Source organism: Coturnix japonica, chromosome 2, assembly GCF_001577835.2.
Source record: "Coturnix japonica isolate 7356 chromosome 2, Coturnix japonica 2.1, whole genome shotgun sequence".
Classification (NCBI taxonomy): domain Eukaryota; kingdom Metazoa; phylum Chordata; class Aves; order Galliformes; family Phasianidae; genus Coturnix; species Coturnix japonica.
The window spans coordinates 104,618,453-104,642,422 of NC_029517.1; the positions used below are offsets into that span (position 1 = coordinate 104,618,453).

The 23,970-nt window shown below is 39.4% G+C and overlaps 1 protein-coding gene across 1 annotated transcript in view; it reads right to left on the minus strand.

Moving 5' to 3' along the window:
• The window catches only part of CPA6 (carboxypeptidase A6), a 79,632-nt gene that overhangs the window by 37,817 nt on the left and 17,845 nt on the right, over nucleotides 1–23,970 (minus strand). Inside the window, exon 2 of the mRNA XM_015855679.2 lies at nucleotides 5,070–5,145. Coding sequence (XP_015711165.1) covers nucleotides 5,070–5,145 — 76 coding nt within the window. The remainder of the gene's footprint in view (nucleotides 1–5,069; nucleotides 5,146–23,970) is intronic.

A 23,970-nucleotide genomic window follows, 5' to 3' on the forward strand; every position in this document is an offset into this window, starting at 1 on the left:
GATTGGGCAATTTTGTGATACTCAGGTCACTCCATCTCATCATAAACATTTATCTTTCTTTGTTAATGATTGTAACAAATTGCAAATGGTTAGGATGAAAAGAATGAACCTGAAAAACTGTATTTCTGAGTCAGAAGTAAAGTTTTGTGTCATATCAATGAAATGAGATAGAAGCAAAGGACTGCAGCGGAATGCCTAGGTTTTAGATCAGTGTCTATTATTGCATCAGAATAGCCATCAGTTCAGGAACCACGACAATGATCAATAATTAGAAAGAAAGAACTCCATGACTATGCACTTGAATTGTTAATAATTTCGTTGCATTTTAGTCTATTGTAACCATTTGAAAACCTCTCCTAGAGCTGATATGCAATGTTCTTACATGAAAGCTGGAGGAGGAGCTCTACCACCATTCATCCCTACCATACTCATCATCTTATCTACCCCAGTGGTCTCAGACACAGGCACTGCACAAGAGGCACTCAAGGATGTGCAGTGGTGCTGGTAGTGGGAAGCCTGGTTACCCAGCTCCTACTTCATAGAGAAACTGAAAGAAACTTGTCACAGGCAGGTACTGGAGAAAATTTTAGGTTCCTGAGAAATTGCTCTGAGGAGATGATGGCACTTTGTCCACAGGGTGGGGCTGCAGGGGAGCGTGGGGCCCCACTGCGCCTGGATGGGTCAGAGTCACCTCCTGCTGCTTTGCAGGCTGGATGGCAGCCAGTGCGACCCAGTGCATTTAGCCTTCCTTTTTGCTTAGATACTTTGGATGAGTTTGTTTGAGTTAATCTGTTGAATTCAAAGAAGTTTAAACAACTTTACAGAACTCACAGCAGGCAAATTTTCTACTGTAAGGCTGGCTATTTTTAATGGCAGCTCAGGTCTGCAAGCTATGATCACCCATTGGGGAAAAAAAGCAACATTTTTGTCACCTACAAGTTAATTGAAGTAGCCTATGAAGGCATCAATTTATAATAATGATTAATAACAAAGCACTGTGGGCAGTGGAGCTACAGACCAAAACTAATTTGTGGAAATTACTCAGCAAGTGATTATGACTAATGTGATTTGCCTTTGGGCAATTCATGAACCAAAAGTTAAATGTGCAGAATGACATTATCCATTATTCATTCAGTACAGACAATGGCATTTGTACTGTAGCAGAGCCTATTGACTCCAGGCGAGTTTAAGGGATTTATTATATTAAGCATTACATGGATTTTATTTGTTTATTTATTCATTTTTTGGGGGCAAATATCTATCCTAAGGAGCTCCAAGTACTATGGTTAAAAACTCTGAAGGGATTACACCAGCTTGAGTTAGCTAGTGGAAGGGAATCTGTTGATCACATCCTGAACCCCTGATTAACTGTCTGAGGCAAGCAAGGAGTCAGCTGCAGGAGCACAGGTGAAGGTAACTAAGCTGTGCTCCTGGAAGGGTTGGAGCTTGACCACCTCTCCTAGATCCCATTTAAGGGCCGACCACCACTAAGGTAGCATCTCTTTCTGGGTGGGTGGGTTCATTTTATATTACTACCAAGAAATGTAATACTCCTAGAAGTGGGGGAGATCTCTGTTGCTTAGCAGGTCACAGAAATAAAGAAGTCAGAGTTGACTTAAGATGACAAAATCTGCTCAGGAATTATCAGTGGTAAGAACAGTCATTAAGAAATAAGTAGATAAAGTAAATATGTGAAGAGATACATAAGGTACCATTCCTAGCACCCATTTATTTTCTTCCTGATTGTTTTCCCTTTATCATAATTGGTGGACACTAAGAAGGAGTAGCTTTGCATTTCTTTTGTTCTCAGCTTGATGCCAGAATACACCCCTTTGTTATAGGGCAACCAGAGTACTTTTCTTTGACATCATGAATGTCCAGAGGCAAAGGCTAAGTGATTCTGTCTTACGGGTGTAGATTTTAAAGGTAGAAGGAGCAGGCTGGAATAAATACAGAGCACCACAAATCTATTACAAAGCTATTTCTATGAGACACAGTGAGAAGGAAGCCTGGGATGGCAGAGATTGTCCTCTCTTTCCCTTGTCAGCCTAGAGAAAAGAGGATTGAGCAACCCACTGGTAGCTACAGTGGTGTGGTCATAGAATCAATGAATCATCATTGAAAAGAATAACTAAGATCTCTAGTCCAATCATCAGTGTATCCCCTCATGATGCCCACTAACCATATCCCTCAGTACTGCATCTACCCTTTTCTTGAACACCTCCAGGGATGGTGACGTTATCACTTCCCTGGGCAGCTTGTTCCAATAAGTTACCAGTGGTTATGGAGCACACTACACTCAGAGGATGCTGTTTTTACTTTTTCATGTGACAAATAACACCTCACTGTGAAGACCACAAGAAGTCATGAAATTCTGGGAAGTGTGGTTTTCTGGTGATGGTGCTATTCTGAGATTTTGGAGTGATCTTTGTTTTGCTGCATGTCATGTCACAGTGCTGCATTAAGCAGCCTCTTGTCAGCAGGTCAAGAGAGATTATCCTCCCCATTTCTTTAGCCCTGGTGAGGCCTCACCTGGAATACTGCATCCAGTTCTGGGTTCCACTGTACAAGAACCACATGGAGCTTCTGGAGCAAGTCCAGTGAAGGGCTACTAAAATGTTTAAGAAACTGGAATGAGCCAGGAAAGGCTGAGGCTGCTGGGCCTGTTACTATGAGGGTGGGTGACAGAGCACCCAGAGATATTCAAAAGCCACCCAGACGCAGTTCTGACTAATGTCCTCTATAAGACCTTGTTTGAGCTGGGGTTTGGATTAGCCAATCTCCAGAGGTCATTTCCAACCTCAATTTTTCTATGTTTCTGTGGTCCGATGAATTTGTGATTCTTACCACATGTAGAGAGGCAGCCAAGCAGTTGCAGATGGGACAGCCCCAAGACTTAAGAAGCAGCCAAATCCATCCTGTTTTCATGAAACTGGGTGTCAGTACTGTCTTATATTAAAAAAAAATCTACCCATCAACTTTCTTAGCTCCCCACCTCATAAAAATCAATCATTTTCTAATTAACTAGGCAGATTCCGATGTACTTTGCCAAAATTTTATTATCCTGTTCTCAGACTTGTAGCATGCAACTATTTATTCAAGTTTCTACTGCTCCCACTTTGAAATTGGGTGAACGAATCTCCTTCTGGGAGCCTAAGGGAGCTCTGTAATGAGAAACAGTTGCAGGAAGGTGAGTAACCCTTTTGCTTTGCAGGGTTTGCAATATGAGGAGAAAGGAAAAAACATATGTGCTCCCTCTTTATGTTCCAGTATCCAAAGGGAAGAAATTAATGCAAAAAACAGCTTCCACATGTATTTCTTGGTCTGATGGTTAGACTTTTTTCCTAATTTGAGTAAAGTGATTATCCTCTTTGGGGTTTTTACTGTAACATTCACAGCTGAGGGTCAGCCTCATGGTCTCCCTGAGACATTAGTAAACTCTGAAGAAACAAATACAAGATGATATTCTTTAACTGACTTGGGCATTACAGTGCAAAGCACTATAATACATAGCATTAAACACTGAGGTTCCTCATGTAATGTGAATGAAAGCTAAAACGTCTTGAGAGCAACACTTACCATCTTAAGCAGAGAAATAACCCAACATGTCAATAAGAAATGTAGAGGTGATAAAGAGAGCCTCAGCCTACCAACTTAAAGCTAGTGAGACATCAAGCCTTACCTGGTTACATATTCTCTGCTGCAAGTCTTCCCCTGGGGTGTGGGACCTAAGGTAGTTCTGTACACTTTCTTATGAACCAGTAGCAAGAAAGCTTCATCATGAAACACTTAATGAAGGTGTGAGTGCTCCAGCATCTTCATTTTTTTGGAATTCAATAAGCAGACTGAGATTTGGTTGGCTTGTATCCCAGGTGTTAACTACTGGACTATAAAATTACATGCACTTTCACTCTTTGCCTCAGAGAGAACAGAATCATTTATATGATGCTTCAGTAAGGGTGAATGAGATTCATTGCAGACTGCCAAATAATTTGTTGGAGGTTGAAGGCAGTGAACAGCAGAGGTGTTGGCTTATGCTCTCAACGTTTTGGTACAGCTGACGTGACACAAAACTATATAATCCAGGACCACCAAAGTTACCGCACCAATCCACTGGGAGTGTCCATACAGCCCTTATCAGCCAGACACAAAAGTAGGTTTGAGTTCACTGTGTCGAATTACTTAGCTTGTTGTGTCTGTGTCTGTGCCTCTGAGGCTGCCCATCAAACTGCTTTACCTTCACAGTTACAAGGAAAAGTCAGCTGTTGCTCTCCTGCAGAGCATAAGCCAACACAGGTGAACAGCAGAACCTGGGACTCACAGTCAACGCCTGGAACAAATTCAACATAGTGATCAGATTGCTACTTCTCTGCCTCTGCTTTGGTTATTCTGTTTTGGAGATTATTAATGAGGTTCATCCATCCCTTGGGTGCCTACATTAAGTGCATGTGCATGGCACAATTCTTGCTGTGCTGCTGCAAGAATTTAGGGTTCTGCTTGTGGGTAATCTCCTTTGTCCTCTGTGATACTGAGCCAGACTGCTGTGGAATGAGTGCCTGTGCATTTGGTAGCTGTGCTAGAAGCACAGAGCACATTTATGCTGTGTTGCACCAGGTAGGATCTCACTATATCTTCAAGAAAAGTCCAAAGAAGAAAGTTTCTGGCTTGCTCATGGACATTCTGCCACAGAAATTCTCAGACTAAAGCCACTTTCTTACTTCTGTATGTGTTCATAACTTGAAGTCAGTATTTTAAATTTAATCATAAGCTGGATAATGAAGCATGCAATTGTGTATGCTGGCAAGAAGTGGGGGGGGGGGGGGGGGAAAGAGCAAACTTGCAAATGTGTCACATATATTATTTTAGGCAGTAAGTGTTTCCTGTTAAAATTATCAGGCATGATGAATCTGATTCCTTTGCCATTTTATTGAGAAATTAAGAATTTAATGGGAAAAGGCTGTTTTCCAGAGAATTAAATAGCTTGAAGTAGAATGACAAATGAAAGGCATTTAACCCAGTACGGTTTTCCACACAAATGTGAAAAAGAAGATGAAAATAGTCAAACTCACCTTAAGCCTGTTAAATGCAGCCTTCAGGATCTGTGTCTCCCTCTCACTCTCAGGAACAACACGAATGACTTTATCACTGCCAATAAGAGAACACGGAGTTGACACTTAAAGAATTGTTGCAGCAGCACAATGCAACAGTAAATAGGTTCAGACAGTGGCTGTACTTGCGCTTGGCAGCAGAAAATGCCAGGTGAACTGGAGCTGTACTTCTAAACTTTCTGCCTGGGTTAGGCACTTCCATGCAGGTGTTTTGCTCTTTGCAGACATGAGTGTTAGCTTGTCCTTCCATTTCCATGTAAATACTTTCATTCCTTGCTTCTAACAACCATTCAAGCAGATATCTTCCATACTGAAAGTGTGCCTCAGAGCAAGAATTATCTTTTGTTTTGCAAAAAACATAAAACGTCTTTCTGAAGGCAAGATCAGCAAGATGCACTGCTGTTGTAGGTTTGAAAATGTAATGGGCTTTGAAGGGTACAGTGATCTCATACTTTAAAGAGGGGTCTTTATAAGATAGGTGGCCTTCATATCACGGACATACCTTTTGCCTTACACTTGCACAAACTTGTCATGTAAACAGCTATTCATACATGCTCAGAAGGTTCTAGATAATAGCAGCTCATTTTATGCACATTAAATACTGTCTGAGTAAGATTTGAAATCCAGGAAGAAAACTCTCTAACTCCAGCGTGGTGTTAGAAAGTGGCATGCACGCTGGGCACTTGACAAGCAAGCACACACTGTCAGAGTTCAGGTTCCATATTTGAACAGTTACAACATACATATACAGTACATTGGCATACATATTCATTTATTTTGAAGGTCTCTCATAGTATGTGCTTATGTCTCTTTGGGCATGCTCAGTGGTGTCCAGGGTGGTTGAGTGCCCACCTTCTTCCCCTTTTTTCACCATCAGCTTCATCAGCGAAGCCTCTGACCTAGTTCCATCTGCTTTTCCCCAGTCTGGAAGATTTCCATTGCTTATTAGGCCATAGTGAGTCACTTTATAAAAACAATGTATGGAGAACCCGAGGAAAACGTCCTTGTGTGTTTTGAGGTAGAAGATAAAAGTGTTCTATTGTGACTCCAGTACTTCTCGTGAGGCAAAATCATTGAGGCAGAAGATAAAAGTATTCTATTATGTCCCCAGTGCAAAATTATTGAGAAAAAACAAGACTGCTCACCCACTAAAGCTGAAATTGAAAGCGTTGGAACTATCTCTAGAATGTGTGTGCAATAATACTAAGGTAGCCAGAGAAATGGACTTTAATCCACTGTTCTCAGCTGCTGTTGACCTTACCTGACAAATGGCCTGTGCCTCAGGAGGGAGATTTCTGGAAGGACCCTTTCTATAATTTGGCAGCTCTAAAAATTTTAAGGGAAATTACTCAGCTTTTGAGACATGCTGAACCTCCCTTATAGAAACTTACACAAAAAGAGAATGCTACTTAGAGCGTAAAAATGTTGTGTGTTTTCAAGGAAAATAGATACTCCTAATTTATAATGCACACAGCAGTATTAGTCTTTCCCCTTACTCATTTCTTTAAGAGTATTAAATTGCTGTTAAGAAGGAAATTATTAAAAAGCACTGATGATTGCCCAGGACATGTGAAGGTGAAGTAATTAATAAAGATTCATTGGAAGTTTCTGGAAGAACTGGGGCAACCAGCATATGCGGAACAGATTTTAATGAAATAAGTATCTAAGCATGTGTTCTGCATCTGTAATGGAATGTTGAAGGGACTGATATCACTTAGGTATGGTCCTGAATTAATACATGTCACTCTAAACTGTCTTGGATTAGCTCAGCAACTCTGTCATTTCTCACGTGATGAAACACATGCCTTAAAGGGGAAAACACTGGTGCTGTGACTGATTGATCACTTGACACATCATTGGGAAATGCCTCAAGCTGTGGCTGGCCCTTCTCCTGGAGAGCTCAAAGAAAGCAGTTTGTCATAACTGGTGCTGTTAGTATTTAATAAAAAATGGTTAAGCCAGTGCCATGAGGCAGCTGTGTTTTTTGTTATACAAATTCCAGTGAACTCCTGAAGGCTATCGGCAAACACCCACTTACGTAGGCTAGACAGCTGGTGGGTAATCATTCTAGATTCTTCCATAAAGTACAAATACCAGATTCTGCTTTATTCCTGATATCCCCCAATCAAATAACATAGTCATAAGCTTTCCTAGCAATGTTTCATACTAAAAAAATCAAATTCTTACCTTAAGCACTATGCAATACCCAATGAACTGAAGGTAGACAGCCAATGACCTATGCAACTTTTACGAGTCAGCAACAAATTCTACCAGTTCATAGACTGCTGTGGCTGATAAACGGCAGCTGTATCCCAAGCATTCAGAACCATCCCTGGTGACATCTCCTATCCTTGCTCCTGTCTAGCTCTTGAGGAGAAAGGATCAAGCTGATCACATATACATTTAGAAATGGTTTTCATATTGTCTAGCCTGAAGATGCATGTCAGCAGAGTGCTGCTTTATGCATTATTTTTCTAACCATGCTGTCTCTAAATCATTTCTTAAAAGCCTACTTTTTAAATTCTGAACAAATAGCAAGATGGTATATATTTGCAGAAATTAATGTAGAAGATTCAATTAACCAGGATAAGCTTTCAATTTATCACTAGCAACTAGACTAATGGCATTAAGAGCTAGGATTTAGAGGGATGGTTTGAATCTTGTACAAACACAACTGAAAGCATTCACACGCAGCAGTACACAAGCTTAAAAATTAAACTGTCTAGATGAGACTGGTGAGCAAAATGTGGCAGCCAGAGAGTGGTGTCCCCATGGACAGCCTGGTGCCTGAGCAAAATGGGTTAGAAACCATTGGCTAGCACTGACATGCAGTGGGTTTTATGTCCTTCATGATCCTCTTATATTTTTAAGAACAATGTGAAAAATAGCGCAGCTCCTTTTGAAACACAGAATATGCTACATGAGTCTGTGATACCCTCTGCCACTGCTGGGGAATAAAAATTCTTGGTTGATTTCATTGCATCTTTTTATTTACTTCCTTGTTTTTCTTATCTATGAGCAGACCAGATGGATTCAATGAAGCCATTCTGGAGCACATACCCAACTTCTTTACCAGTGTTGCATATGGAATTCCTCTCATGAAGTCACATGGCATGAATTGTGTACATTTCTCATTTCCTTCCAGAAAAATCCTTATTGTTATTATCCCAACTAATGTGAACCTTAATCAGCTGTCATTTCCCAAGGAATTCAATTAAAATATGTTTACAAAGATTTTACAAGTATTTTAAACAGTTTGAGGAATTATGTTATAAATCAAATACCTATAGGAAAAAAAAATCAACCTAAAAGAAAACAAATCCCCACTTACAATCATTTACTCCCAATGGCAGAGGAAATATTATAGCTCTTGGGAACAAGTTGCCATAGCTTTTGCACTTAACTGGTTCACTGAGGTGGGGGAAGTACACACACACTGGAAGATGCATCTGATAAAACTACACCACAAAAGCCTCTAGACAACTCCCAATAAGCCATTAGCTTTCATGTGCAATGAAAGATCAATTGCTTTTTTCCTTAATCTCCTCTAAACTCATATACTAGTCAAAATGTTTCAAAATATTAAAACTTTTTTTTATCTGTCTGTTACTGGGGCAGTGTTTCAACCAGAGATTTAGTGCTCTTACAATAAAATCCTTAAATAAGGTTGGGCTCTCTCTGGAAATTGGAATGTGTAGGAAGGGCACTTAACAAAATTCCCTGAACAGAACTGGAAGGTTTTCTGTACTGGAGCAGACGCTGATCCAAACAGAAGAGTGCTCCATTTGTATTTTTTATGTAGTGTTCTGTATAATTTCTGCCTTTAGTTATTAAGGCAGAAAAGCTGATGTTATTCCCGCTACAAGGAATAGCTACCTTATCTGTAATTTTGAAAAAAAATGATTTTGCTTAGGTAATGTTGGATACCTTCCTCTAGACCGGGTTGCTCAAAGCCCCATTCAACCTGGCCTTGAATGTCTCTGATATCACAGAATCACACAGAATCACAGAATGACCCGGGTTGGAAGGGACCTCAAGGATCATGTAGTTCCAACCCCCCTGCCTGGCAGGGCCACCAAACATACACCTTTACTAGATCAGGTTGCCCAGGGCTTTATCTGGGTGATTGAAGTCCTCCATTGAGGACCATGCTTTTTGAATGTGAAGTCGCTCCTATCTGTTTGTAGAGGGCCTAAAAAATATAAGAAGTAGCAAGACGAATATGTGTCTTAAGAAAAACAAACAGTCCAGAGCATGCAAATAGACTACAAGGAGATATATTACTAACTGTGCAGGATTAATTAAGATATGCAAAAACTTGGAAGCTATGAACCAAAGAGTCTGTAGTAGCAAGTGTAATTTAAACAATCTGTGTACTTGTTCCAACTCACTGCCTAAGACATGTAATTACATAGTTGCATGGAATAGCCGATGATAGCTTAAATGTAATCTTTGCAATAATGTGTTAAGTGCACTTGCTTTTTTTTTTTTTTAAAAAAAAAAGACACATCTTTTGTCTAGTATCAGAGATTACTAAAGGAAATTTATGCTGTAATTCCAATCCCCTTTTTATTCCCTTGGTTCACATGTTTCTCCTGTGATCTGCTTTTTTATTCATATGGAAGATTTGAATACATGGCTACTCTGTCTGGCCTGGCATGGCCCCAGTATGGCAGTACCAGCATGCTCAGTCTACCTCAGTTCTCTCCTGCCAAAACAAACAGGATAGCTTATCCTATACTCTTTATCCTGACTGCAGAGGCATATTTGTCATGACTAGACAAATCTGACTTATTGTCATGATTATGGCATGGGTCTGCTCAGCAGGTGCCCCTGGACAAACTTGATTGCATCAGTTGCCAACATTTTAATCTCTTTTCTCATCTTTTCACCCTCACTTCTATCATGCTTATGCTTTGCTTTCTCTCTCTGCCTCCTCTCAAATAAAAAGTAAAAAAAAACCAAACAAAACAGCCCTAATGACTTTTTTTTCTCCCCACTGGTCCCAGGTTTGCTGCTTCTCTACCCAGTTTTGGGATTTCTAGGTGATCTCAGCTTTACTTGATATTACTGACATGGTTATCTTGTTGGGACCCATGTCCCCAATACTGCCTATAAATTACATATGAGATAGAACTATTTCTCACATAACTTCTCCTTTATCTCTGCAAGGTCCAGCCATCCTTCACAGACCTACCCGAAATTTTGCTCACCCTCTCACACAGTCATATCCAGCAATTTCTCATGTCACATCCCATATTGTATCCATGTCCTGGTCTGTTTGTTTAACACCAGGTCAGGGCCAGCATTTGCCTTCAGTTCTAACCCTTCTCCTTGCACGGATGTTTGTGTGCCTTTCTAAACTTAAAAATTGCTTCAGCTCACCTTGAATTCCTTGAATGTCTTCAGATACTGTAGGAACAATTTCAACAGTTTCCAAATTAAGTATCATGAGTTTCTGCCCAGCTCGTGACCTCAGAGAAATTGAAGAAAGAAGACCAAGACTGAAAGCAGTTTGTTACAGAATTTGCATGTCAACAGTCTGAAGGGATGAATGATTTGGTGTTACGTACCTACATCTGACTTCTTGTATTCCAGCTTCCTTTAAGACCTTGAGCAAACCACCACAGGTCATTTTCAAATGAGGTTTGACAGAAGGTTTTTGAACTCCGTATGTTTTATAACCACGTTGCTGTCTGAATTTTAGTCATAAGAACCAAACACTATATATTTGGTCAAAGATATTTGCTGGTGGACTGAATTATATCCCTCTCTGCCCCATCATTTCCAATGGCCTGCACTAAAACCTGAATCTGAGCTCTGCTCCTGTGAATATTCTTGAAATACAAGTACTAGTAAATGTGTGGGATTCAGTCTGTCTCTGTAGCTGAGTGCACACTTGCCTGCAAAGTATATGGATGGTGGACAAACTTTGGCTAAGAACTATGCTTATCTGACTGTAAACATGGTTCAGCTCCTCACCTTTGTAAATGGGGTTGATAGTAACTTCTAATGTGTGAGTATTAAGACAGTAAATATATTCATGACTTCATGACTACAGAGAGAAGCGATGCACTCATACAAATGCAGTGCCAAAAAATGGACTAGGCTTCTTCAAGTTCTATTTTCTATCATACATACACAATGGAGGCAGAAGAGCCCTTTTGTTCTAATGGTTATATTTTTCCCAAGAGTTATCAAAGACTGTACTACATGAAATTATACAAAGGCTGATGCCATCATCACCCAGCTGGTCTTACAATGCCTCAGAAAGACAATGAATATCACTGCTCATGTTTCACACATAGTAGGGAAATAAAAACTGGCATCTTCTAGCTGGTCACCTGAAAAGGGCATTCTCAGCATTCCATGAAAAATGTGCTTTTATTAAAGCTGAAGTAACATCACGTCAAATGGATACGGCTTTAGCTTTTCTAATAAATTTGTTTGGGACTGGAAAAAGGAAGACTGGTCTGCACAAAAAAGATAAGCAATGCAAAGCTACAGTTTTTGTCTTCTTAAAGATTTAACAATTATGCTTTATTATTGGTGTGGCTCCTTTGCCTATAAGAATAACATCCTTTTTTCCTGTATCCTATAAATGCCTTTTTAATTAAATCTAATCTTTTCCACTTCTTGAGGTTTCTCCATACACACATATCAACTGATAACAATAGATTGCCAGGCTCTTGCCTACATGCAAACAAATGATGGGGTGTGCATAGGACTTGTCAGAGTTCATTGGAAGATTTTTATGCACTTTGACAGACAGTAAATTAGTATTTCTAAAACAGGGAAAATAGAAGAGCCCAAACATGCTCTCTTGCTTTGGAGACAGTTATGAAATTGTAAAATATGTTCAAAGGCTGGAAATAGCCATAATTCTTATTTCAGGCAAACTATAAAGCTGGAAAATGTAAAATATGATGTTTTCAATGAAAGGAGTCTTTTACAGTCTTTAAAGAGAATTTTAAATACTAGCTGTTTTCTGATAAAATTGCATGAGTTGTCACCACTATATACTAAAAGCAGTACTTCACCATAAAAAGCACAGTGAAATTGATTTACTGTAGATTACGTCGAAAAGTGTTTAGATTAAAATTCTCATATACCAACAAGTAATAAAGTAACTGGTTTTTTTTTCTGATACTGATAAATAGGTTGATACACATAAATGTAAGGTCTATAACTTTCCATTAGAACATTTTAAGTTCAGGGAAAAAATTAATTTAAAAAACAAGAACTGTGTGGACTTAACAACTTATGAATGATGGTTTTACCTGAACTGGCAGCAACTGAAGAAGAGAACCTTTAAGTAGAAAGTCTAATGAGTTTAGGCAATTGCTGGCCTTCATCACTGCATGGGTGCACTGCTGACTTGTCTACCTCCAAACTGTTCCCTAGAGAGCTGCTTTTTATCCGGCCTCCTGCTTGAACTGTTTTGTGCAATTTTGATGCTATTTAATGTAGTTTGATGTAATTTCCTGCAATGCGTTGCTCACTGTTACTTGGAGAAGGTGTTTACAACACAATGCAGTATAGGATGACTGCTTGGAAAAAAAGTTTCTTGATTATATTTGTGCTTTTGAATTAAACACAACTGTCCTACATTTGTACTTTGGCATCATGTTTATCACAACCTCTTTGAATGACAGACTGGAAATCTGCAGATTTCTAAAAAACTGGGATGTGTAAATCTGCAACTCTCCCACAGCAATAGCAAGCTCTTATTGCAGTATTTTATCACAACTAGGTTCAAACACACAGAAAAATGAGAAGCAGAATACTGCTGAGATTCCCTAAGTGCCTGTAAGTAAATTGTAATGTCCCTTGTGGAATATGTGCCTAGCAACAATACTTTTAACATTAGCCATACATTAGATTTAAGTTACTACTATTTTCATTCCTATTGCTCCAGAGCAATGGCCTCCTGCACTTACTCCCTCTGAAACTAACCATAATTGGAACTACTTTTCTTTTCTTACAATAATAGATTTTACTTAGCTTAAGAGAGCTGAAAGCTGGATAAACATTAGAAAGGAAGATTAATGCAGAAGGAGTTTTCTTTTGCTTCTCTGTTCTCTTTCAGATAACATTTATCTCAGCAGGTATAAAAAAGGTGTGTGATGTAGATTCTTCTGAAATTTTTGCTCTCTGGTCCAGCAAGGAAGGTTCTCTGCATAGAAAATACCTCTGAGCAGTAAAATAGGAGACCATATGAAATTCACTGCAATTGGATTTTCTAATTGGTGTTCTTTTAGAAACGATTTTAAGATCAAATGACATATTTGGAGTTCATAAAACTGCCTCATTAAATTATGGTTATGGATAGCAAAGCTACATACCCTGATCCTTCAAGCTCTTGCAAACATATAAAGCATAAGGGTGCCCAACCTTTTGGCTTGCCTTGGCCACAATGAGTGAAAAGGAATTGTCTTGGGCTGTGTATACATAGACTGCTCCAAAATTCATGTCTCCTCTATTTATTTTCATAGAAACTACAACAGATACGAAAACCACAATAACAGCATTTGATAGGTAGCAAATTCTCAGCTACAAAACACTATTTTTCAACACAGTCATTACTATTAGCTCTGCATTTTCACCACCAATGATCAAGGGCCTTCATGCTGCATGCTTAAAAATTTGCACCAGTAGAGGTTCAGATTGGTTCAGTGGCAGTGACTGCAATTCTTAGTGAAGTCTCCAGGTGTTTGACAGGAATTTTTGATGAAATATTATTCTTCCTGTACATCATTAGTTAGATATGTTTCTTTTTCTTGTATGAAACTCCTGTATAACATACATTTCCTCACCCCTTTTCCCATTTACATTGTTTTTTAGGATAAGAGGTAATGGTTTCAAGTACTGCCAAGAGAGGCTTAGGTTGGATATTAGAAAGACAGCTTCCTTAAAAGAGTCCAGGGAGGTGGTGGACTCACTGTCCCTAGAAGCATTCAAGAACCATGCAGATATGGCACTGAGGGACATTGTTAGTGGGCATGGTGGGAAGGGCTGACAGTTGGGCTTGGTGATCTTAGACGTCTTTTCCAGCCTGATTCTATGATTCTATGATTCATTCTTGAATGTACATACTGACAAAAAATGACGACATGAATAAGATGTGGTTGTGAGGTGAAGGGTGTTTCTCTCTGGTAAGAGAAGGGTTATAAGATTCTGGGAAAGAGACATGATCAGGTTTTTGAGTAGAATATCTGATTGCAACATTATACATCTGATTTGAAAATGGGTGGGTCATGTATTTATGTTGACTAAAAATGGTGTCACAAAACAAATAGATGATTTTTTTGGCAATCTTGAAACCTATTCTGAAACTCCACTATCAAAAGTGAAAGCACAGCTGCATATTTTTCACTGTTCAAAGTACTGCATTTAGCCAATGTATCAAAATGCATACAATTATTTGCCATCACTTGAGTCAGCACTCATAGCCCTGCCCTCCCTGTGCCCTGGTTTGAGTCAACACAGCTTGAATAGCACACCAACAGTTCGGTTGCTACTGAGTGATGGATGTGTGGCTGGGGTCACTCGGTGGGGCAGAGCCACCACCATGATGATGTGGGGTGGGGGTAGGTCGCATTGCCAGCCATGCCAGGCTGTGAGTTGGACATGCCTGGTGTAGGGGCTTTACATTTAGGAGAAGGAGGTCTTTACTCACTGCTGTACATGGCACAGAAACAGAGGTAGCTGGTAAGTGTGAATTTCTAAGTATATAGAAAAGAGATCAGAGGAACCGACTCATACATATTTTAAAAAGTAAATGTCAAGATGGTGAGCTTAGTTTTAATTGAAGACTTATCATTAGTGTTTTCTATGCATTTATTCATTTATTCAAGTTGCAGCAAGATGGATGAAAATATTTATGGAGTGAAAAAAAAATGTTGTGGCATGAAATACTGTTTGATCAAGATGTCTGTAGCATGTTAAGTTTTCCCAAACTACTCCGTCATGTCTTACTGCCTAATTTGCTTCCACTGAGTTAATTTGTGTTTTAATTCATGCAAAGCACACATTTAACATCACCATACAAACAGCGCAAACAGGATATATCTACAGATCTGCAGGAGGACAGGATCTATATGTTTCAAAACTGGGGAATATACCAAATTTACTAATGAAAGGCCCAGGTCTTCTTTTTTTGGTGGTGTTATTGCAGTAGGATGATGTAATTCCATTGATTTCAAGGTAGTCATCTCTTTATTTTGTCTAGGTGTTGACACTAGTCTAACCAAGAAACAAGGAGCAGACTTTTCCCATGACATAACAATCAGTTATTTCTTTGTTTCCAAAAAAGGTAATAGAGATTTGGATGCTGAATTGTTCATTAACTCAGTATGCTATTTTGAAGAAGAAATTATAAATCTGTAAGCACTGAGCCCAAGAGCAATTACATGTGATGTTAATTTCTCCCATCCCCATAGAGGCACGGCTTCTGTTATGGGAGTAAGGTATTGACCTGTGATGGAAAAGTTTTGTGCTCAAGTGAAGCACTTCTGAAAGAGAACTGAGAGAGATCCTTAGGAAGGGCAGTTTGCACACCCAGGTTGGGGTGGAACAGTGTCTGTGAAGGGGTTCAAACTGTTGCTGATGGGAGCCTACACGCACTGAAGTGACCTCCATTGCGGGGGAACCCAGATCCTGTGTCTTGTGGTATAAAGTATTTTGAAAATACCTGGAAACCTTTTTTGAAGTTTAATTATGTAATAGGATTTATTTAAATAAAAATAAAAATATTATTTGAAAACCAGTGTTGAAATAATAAAGTGTTTAGTTACATTTTCAGTGACCATGGAAATCAAATGCATTGAAAGAAGTAATTTCCATGAAAAACTTTGGCTCTAATCATCCTTAGAAAAGCTGGTGAGGGGTCTTAAGCACAAGTATTATGAAGAGCAACTGAGGAAACTGGGATTGTTCAGTCTGGAGAATAGAGGGCTCAGACCAAACATTTGCCTAAAAGGAGGTTGTGGCGAGGTGGGGATAGGCCTCTTCTCTCACATAACTAGTGATAGGACATGAGAGGACAGATTGAACTTGCGCCAGGGGATACTCCAGTTGGGTATTAGGAAGCATTTCGGAAAGAGTGGTCAGGCACTGGAATGTGCTGCCCAGAAGGGACATGGTTTAGTAGAGAAGTATTGGTGGTAGGTGGACGGTTGGTCTGGGTGACCTTGGATGTCTTTTCCAATGTTGGTGGGAATCTAGAATTTTAAGGAATTATACTCTGAAAAGTGTGGCTTTGATTTTCTAACTATATATACTTCAGCATATTTACTGAACTGCCTTTCCATTGGCTGAAATCAATTCAATTACATGTGTAATTTGTAATGGCAAATTAAGTACACACGTGTGTGCAGTAGGAAGTATTATTTAATTATAATAGATGTTTAATATTCATATAATTTACAGATATCAGATTTTTTTAAAAATTATTATTATTATTTTTATTTTTTTTTACTGTGAGAGTTCAAAACCACATTTTGGAGTTAGATGCAGCTCTACAAAGATAAACTTCATGACTCATGGCATTTCCTCTCTCGAGGACCACTTTTGCATGGTGGGGTATTTATAGTCAAGGTACAGAAGCCCTCCATAATGGACCATTTTTAGCACACAAATCAGAAAAGACTTAGCCAGCTGCTGCACACAGCTTTATGGATGTGTGTTGTCTTTTTTATTATAGCTACATTTGAGCTAGATTAAAGCCTTTTAACTTTGCTTGTCTCAGTGTTGTGTTAAAGTCACGAATATGATAGATAAAAATGAAGGTAGAAAATGTATGTTAGCATTTCAGTGACAACAAATTTAGGACCTCAGAGTAAAAGTTCCACCTTATACGTTTGCTAACTGTACACCCAATTGCTTGTAGGATCTGAATGGCAAGAAGTATTTGCTTACATCTGAGAATTAAAAATACCCAACCAACAACAGCTGAAAAGTATTTTACAAGCTCTAAAAAAGTAGCCAGGCAGAAATGCCTTTCTGTTGATAATGTCCATTTGAACACAGGGCTTTTTTAGGAGAGGAAAAAAGGTGGTGGTGCTGTCTGCGTGTGCCTTTTAAAAGGAAATTAAGTATCACTAAGGGCAGTTCACATATACACTAGAAAGTTCTGAGGTCATCTGTACTAGGGTGCTGGGATGTGGAAGGCAACGAAGCTTATTTTTCTGGAAAAGATGCCTTTGCTTTTGTCTGTCCCATCAGCATGCTACATTTCATCATTCTCATGCATTTTTAATGCATAAATTTAAGATTTAACCTTGTATGAAGATTTTCAGGACAAACTGCCTGGGCAGCATAGAACTGGTGCTCGTGCTTGCCATTTGCTTGTTAAGTGGGGCCATTCATTCTGTTGTTCATTAAAATAGATACAATGCATTTTATTTTTCAGTGTCAGAAATGAAAGCTTAAAAAACCCAAACAGACTTGATAAGCAGGTAAGGAACAATTACAGCAGAGAGGCTTCCTGTCCAGGCACCCAGAAAATGGAAGAAGAGCCAAGATAGGGGTGATGACTGTAACTACTTTTCAGAGCCATGCATTCAGTATTTTCATGTTAGACGCCTTGTGTTGGCATCTAAGACATTCTTAAGCTCTAAGGATGTTGTAATACAGAACTTGCACACGATTAATTTTGTATCTTGATAAAAATGATTTCAGGATGCTAAATTTAAATGTGTTTATAGTGGTTTGGAAGTTTGCAGCTTCACTTAACAGCAGGGAATGAATGGGAAGGAAGTGTATACCACAGCCACACATATAAACAAGATAGTGATGCATAATTGTATGGGTCCGTATCTTTGAACTTAGTCAAGATATGCAAATATGCAATCTGATTCTATTTGATCTTAATTTCCTAAAACTAATTATTTTCTTCTTCTTTCTTTCTTTCTGTCTTTTTTTTCATGGCACAGACCACAGCTTTCCATCTTACACAAAGCTGACCTGCTGCTGTATTACTGAGAAATGCAACCAATTGTATTGAAGAAAACGAACAACAACAAAAACAACAAGGAAAACAATAAAATTCAGAAGACTTTTAGAAAAACAAAGTTAAATTGAAGGCTTGAAGAAGGAAATAAATATTTTAGTGGCTATGGTATTATTTATTCTCTGAAGACAGTTCATGTAAGGCAGCTGCACCAACCATTAGAGCAATTATATTTTGCCATTGTCATAAGCTGCTCGAGAAATAATTTTTCTCCACTAGATTAATGCTGTGTTAGCACTCTACAAAATCACTTCTGACTTAAGGGAGTACTGTAGACATGTGCTACATAATTATGGAGGTAAAACCTCAGGACTTCTTCATGGTATAAATAGTTGCTTGAGTTGGATGGCTTAGAATCCTATAGAAAGTTCTGTGCCTCTTAGTTTGTGGGTATCATGGTCTAAAATGATGCCATAACAAGATTTCCATAGCAAAAAAAGTGTTAAGACTGGCTGTGGTTAAGTTAATAATGCTCAGTTTAACTGTGCCTATTAAGCCTCTTGTAATTTCAGTCCAAGTGAAAATTAGGCCAACTCAGCAGGATTTCCCTAAGCAATACTGAAACACTCCTTCAAATTATAGCAGTCCTGTCAATGGAAAGTATCATTTTATTATATTGTGATAATCTGCATATATATGGGAGGTGATCTTTGCAGGTATCTAACAAATGTTGCCCCTTTCTACTGGAACAACTTCATGAATAGACCTGCCACATAGTTTGTAAAAAAGACTACTGTAAGGTAAATATCTTCACATAGCACTTCCTGAACATCTGCCTTTGCAATGGACCCAGGTCCACTCTGTATCATGCTAAACACCCTACCCTACATAGTCAATAGTGACAGACTGGCATCTCAAAACTATTCAGACTACTAAAGATATGAACTACCCTCTGGAAGTCCACATTCTATCACCTACACAGTGAAAGAAACATTTGCAGAAGAACCCATATAATGTAGAACATAACCTAAGTAAGGTATTTTATATTCTCTTCCTCTGGCAGCTTTATCTTAAGGCTATCTGTTTCATTGCCTTTAAGGAAACCAAACATCCTGTTTTACCATTCCAGGGAAATGATTGCTCTGGGCATTTTATTTTGAGTTTGTCAGCCTAACCTAACTGATACATTTTCTTGAATCTGCTGACTGTTTTTTCCTGCCATTCCTCAGTAGCACAAGGTATACTTGTATATATATATTTGTATATTTAGAAAAAAATGACCAATAAAAAAAGGATTAGCAGGCAATCTTGGTGAGGTCATTTGCCCAGCCAAAGCGAGGTTAAATACTTCACCAAGGAATAAATGCAATCCATATATTATGGCTGTGTTGTGAAGCTGATTTAACTTGGCAGTCTGTGTTTGTGACTATAATGAGAGAGATTTATACTGCATATTTAAACATTAAGGTATCTCATACAAACTCAGGACCAGCTTTTATTGTTTAAGTTAATACTTGTATTCAAGTCATAGGTGTTAGGGTGGCTTTCATAAAATCAAAATCTGGTCTTGAGTTTTAGTATCTGCTGACATCTGTGATGTGCAGATGTTAGTGCAGAATGTTTTCTGCAGGATGTTTATTGCCCTGCAATTTGTAAATCCATTATTGGTACTCATTTAAGATATATCAACCTTGTGCAGGCAAATAAATATGTCTGCATTACAGCCCTCGCAGAAACATTTTCAATTCTGATTGCATTGCTGTTTGCTTTTTCTGAAAGAAGTCCTGATTGTAGAGTGAGTGTGATGCAATACTCAATGAATCATAAAAACATAGAATCACCAAGGCTGGAAAAGACCTAAAAGATCATCCAGTCCAATTGTTCACCTATTACCAATAGCTCCCACTAAACCATGTCCCTCAACACAACATCCAATCATTCCTTGAACACCCCCAGGGTCAGTGACTCCACTACCTCCTTGGGCAGTCCATTCCAGTGCCTGACCACCCTTTCTGAGAAGCAGTATTTCCTAATGTCCAGCCTGAATCTCCCCTGCCACAGCCTGGAACCATTCCCTCTGGTCCTATCACTAATGACACAAGAGAAGAGGCCAACCCCCAGCTCACTACAACCTCCCTTCAGGAGGTTATAGAGAGCAACAAGGTCTCCCCTGAGCCTCCTCTTCTCCAGGCTGAACATTCCCAGCTCCTTCAGCCTCTCCTCATATGGCCTGTGCTGCAGACCCCTCACCAGCTTTGTTGCCCTTCTTTGAACATGTTCCAGGGCCTTGATGTCTTTCTTGCAGTGAGGGGCCCAAAGCTGGACACAGTACTCGAGGTGCGGCCTCAGCAGAGCTGAGTACAGGAAGCTACTCACCAAGAGGTTGTCCCTGTGCTACCAGGAGCATCACTGAACACACCGGAATAATAGAGCACACATGAAACCCCATTTGACAGTGATGATAATTTTGGCTGAGCAGCTAATGATGAAAGACCAGAAGTTTTCCCATCATGCATGGACAACAAATGAAATGAGAGGAGTCAGACCAGAGTTAATCACATCACAGGTGTGTCCCAAATACGGTAGGTTTTATGTATGCTTTTTATTTTGAGTTTTAGTTTGAAACGACTACTCAGTCAGCAAGAAATAATCATATTCTTCTGACTTATAAAAGAAGCTGTGGCAAGATTAGAGAACAATGGCAGAGTACAATATGAATGTTGGGAAAGGGTACAAACCACTTTGTACCGTGTTCCTAACAGAGCCACTAACTGTGCTTAACATGGTAATTATGTCTTTTATAGGGTCTGTTAATACAGACATAAACTGCTTGCAGTGTGTGCTGCAATAAAGCTGTTTGGATGTGCCCATTTGCCAGTGTAAAAGGAAAACTCTACTTTTAGACCTCCTCATTGTTCACACTGAGCTCATCTAGCATGCTGATCTTGTGAAAATGTTGAAAAGCCTACCTTGTGTCTGCTAAATCTTTTTCAAGGTAAGGTCAAAGCATTACAAGCTGATCAGAAGAATAAACTACACAAGGATCTTATATCATCTGTTTTTTATGATCTCTTCAAAGAAATGGCAATTATGATGTTAGAAAATCTTACCAATACCAAAAATATTCAAAATAGCACCCGTATTAGTATCAATATTAAAATTAATAAATGCTAAATACATATTTAAAGTAATTGTATGGTGCTAGATTTCTTTTTAACACCCCTCAGGGTAACAGTGCACAGTGAAGGTGATTAATGCGAGGAGGCAGCAAATTAAAACACACCAAAATGATGTCAGGTAGAGGCTAAGGCAGCTCCTGCATAACAAGGGACGGCTGAAAGTTTTGAAAGAAAAAAGAGAAAAGCAGTGGAAAATGATTTTGGTTTTGGAAATAGAAAGCTCTGAGTTAGTGTTTTAGCTTAAGAATTACAGTTTTGAACGTTAGGAAACAGATAACGAATTACTGAAATACACGGAAAGAGTGGCCTAGGGAGGTGCTGGAGTCAGTGTCCCTGGAGGTGCTCAAGAAACATGTGGATGTGGCAGGGATGGGTTGGTGGTTGGACTGGATGAACCTAGTGGTCTTTTCCAACTTTAATGATTCTGTGATTCCATGAAAAAATACAATTGGATCCAGTGAGATGGTCCAGCGCTGCTGCTGATGGGCTACACTAAGCAGACTCAGACAGCCACGTTGTCCCACTCATCCTGACCACAGCCACTTTCCTGATGCCAACAGATGTTCAGTCATGGTGCCTTCTGCAGGACAGTTCCGTTTTCCTTTCCTGAATAACATAAGTACTTTAATTTCCTTAAATACCTCTTGATGTGCTTCAGTAAGTAATACACAATATAATATGCACACTGGTTGAGGTTGATAAGACCCTCTGGGTCCACCTCACCCAACCCTTGCTCCAGTAAGGACACCCAGAGCAGGGTGCCCAGGCCCACATCCAGGCTTTGAGATTCTCTAACTGTCAGCCAAAATATGATTATTTTTTACCAAAACACTGCATAGAGAGCTCTATATGCTGGCCACTTGGTCCCGAGCATCAGCTGCACAGGAGCAGCGTGGAGATGCCGAAGCACTTTGAATTGCTGTCATGGAATCTGTTTGCTTGCTTTTTCAATAAACCATAAAACTGAAGTAATGTGGAAAATAGCATGTGGTGTATAATGGGAGGTTTTTCCTCTACCCTCAAGCAAGAAGCTGTGAGCAGTTGTGCTCAGCTTACTACATGGGAAGCTGCCAACCACAGACAAGTTTGTGTCTTCTCTTAGATCTTCAGCCCAACCTCAGTCACTCTCTAGGGCTGTTGGAACATGTCTGGCATTTCTTAAGCCCACTCATGTTAATATGAATCAATTTTTAGAAACTTCAGAAGTGAAAGCTTGATAATAACCACTTTTGTTGGAGGAGAATTTCTATTTCTTGTTACTGATGCTTTCTGGTTTCTATAAAGAATGGATACAAATACAACTTCTGAAGTAAATTCAAGAGAAAAAAAAGAAATAACACTGGAAGTTTATGCTTTGTTATTTTTGAGTTGTGTATGGTGTATATATAGAGGCCATCCATGGGGCTGATTCTTGCCTTGTGCACTTACCTACAGTCGTACCTCTCAGCAGGACCCAGCAAGGCAGTGACCAGTGAGCTGCGCCATGAGGTGGTCACAGATCCAGACCCAAAGTGAGCACTCAGATCCCCCTGCTGCTGTTCCCCCAGCCATGCAAGCTATGTCTCATGGGGTGATTCTCCAAAGTCCTCTAGAAGTACTGCTCAAGTACACACAGGTGAATATTTTGTTTCTCCCATCATCTTTTTTATGGTAAGACAAATATTGTTCACTACATTTTGTTTGCTTCGATCAGCTTACAGAAGGAACTGCATGAATGATCCTGAACTACTTCAGTATTAAGTCAGCCAGCTCATTTCAGATCTCTGAGGACAGTGACTTGAGGTGATGTGGCTATTATTGACATAACAGCACACAGATCCCAACAAAGAAATGGACTATGGCACTGTTTTATATTAGCTAAGTTTACTTCTATAGTTAAACTGACTGGGCCAAAAGCCAAAGAAGAGGAAGAAATTTGTTAGTTCAAATGCATTGCTGGTACAAAGCAGGCACTTTGGCTGCGTTCCTTTAAGGCAGCGACTTCTCTTTTAGGCAATAAAATCTGATTACAATGGGAAAATATTCTTCTGAAAAAGGAGAGCCAGGGGCTGAGTAAGGCTTTTAGAAAAAGTACAAAGAAAGGAACCGTGGATCACTCTGGACAGAAGCTATTACCCATTATACCCACAAATTACAAAGAAAAAAAAAGATAATCACAAATACAGCCATTTTATCTCGTCCCCCAAGACATTTCAAGAGATTTCAGTCTCTCTATCAATGATAAACAATAGGGATTAAGAAAAAAATATTCACTGCAGGCATGCTATTTAGCAGCTGCAGAGCTTATTCTTTAGGCATGTATGCTGGCAGAAGGACAGAAGCTACATAAACCTTTCAATTCAGATGAAAAGTGCACTCCGGATGTGAACCTGAGTGTCCCTGCTCACCAACATGTGGGTCACGCTGCCAAGCAGCCTCAGGGTGCAGGTCACTCTATGGACCAGTCTCAGGGTGCATGACCTGGGATGAACATCAACTGAGAAATGCAGTTAGAGTGCATGCCATGTACCCCAGCCACTAGGGGTCAAATCAGTCAGAGCAATGCATAACCTCGCCAAATGCATTTAAGTCAAAAATCAACACCTGCTGATCCACTCCCATAAGCATGCTTACATAGCACTGCTTTCTAGTAGAGATGTACAGGAATGGTTAGACCTCTACAGTACAAACCTAACAGGACGGTTGTTTTGACCCAGCATGCTATATTTATCATAGCAAATGTAGTATAACA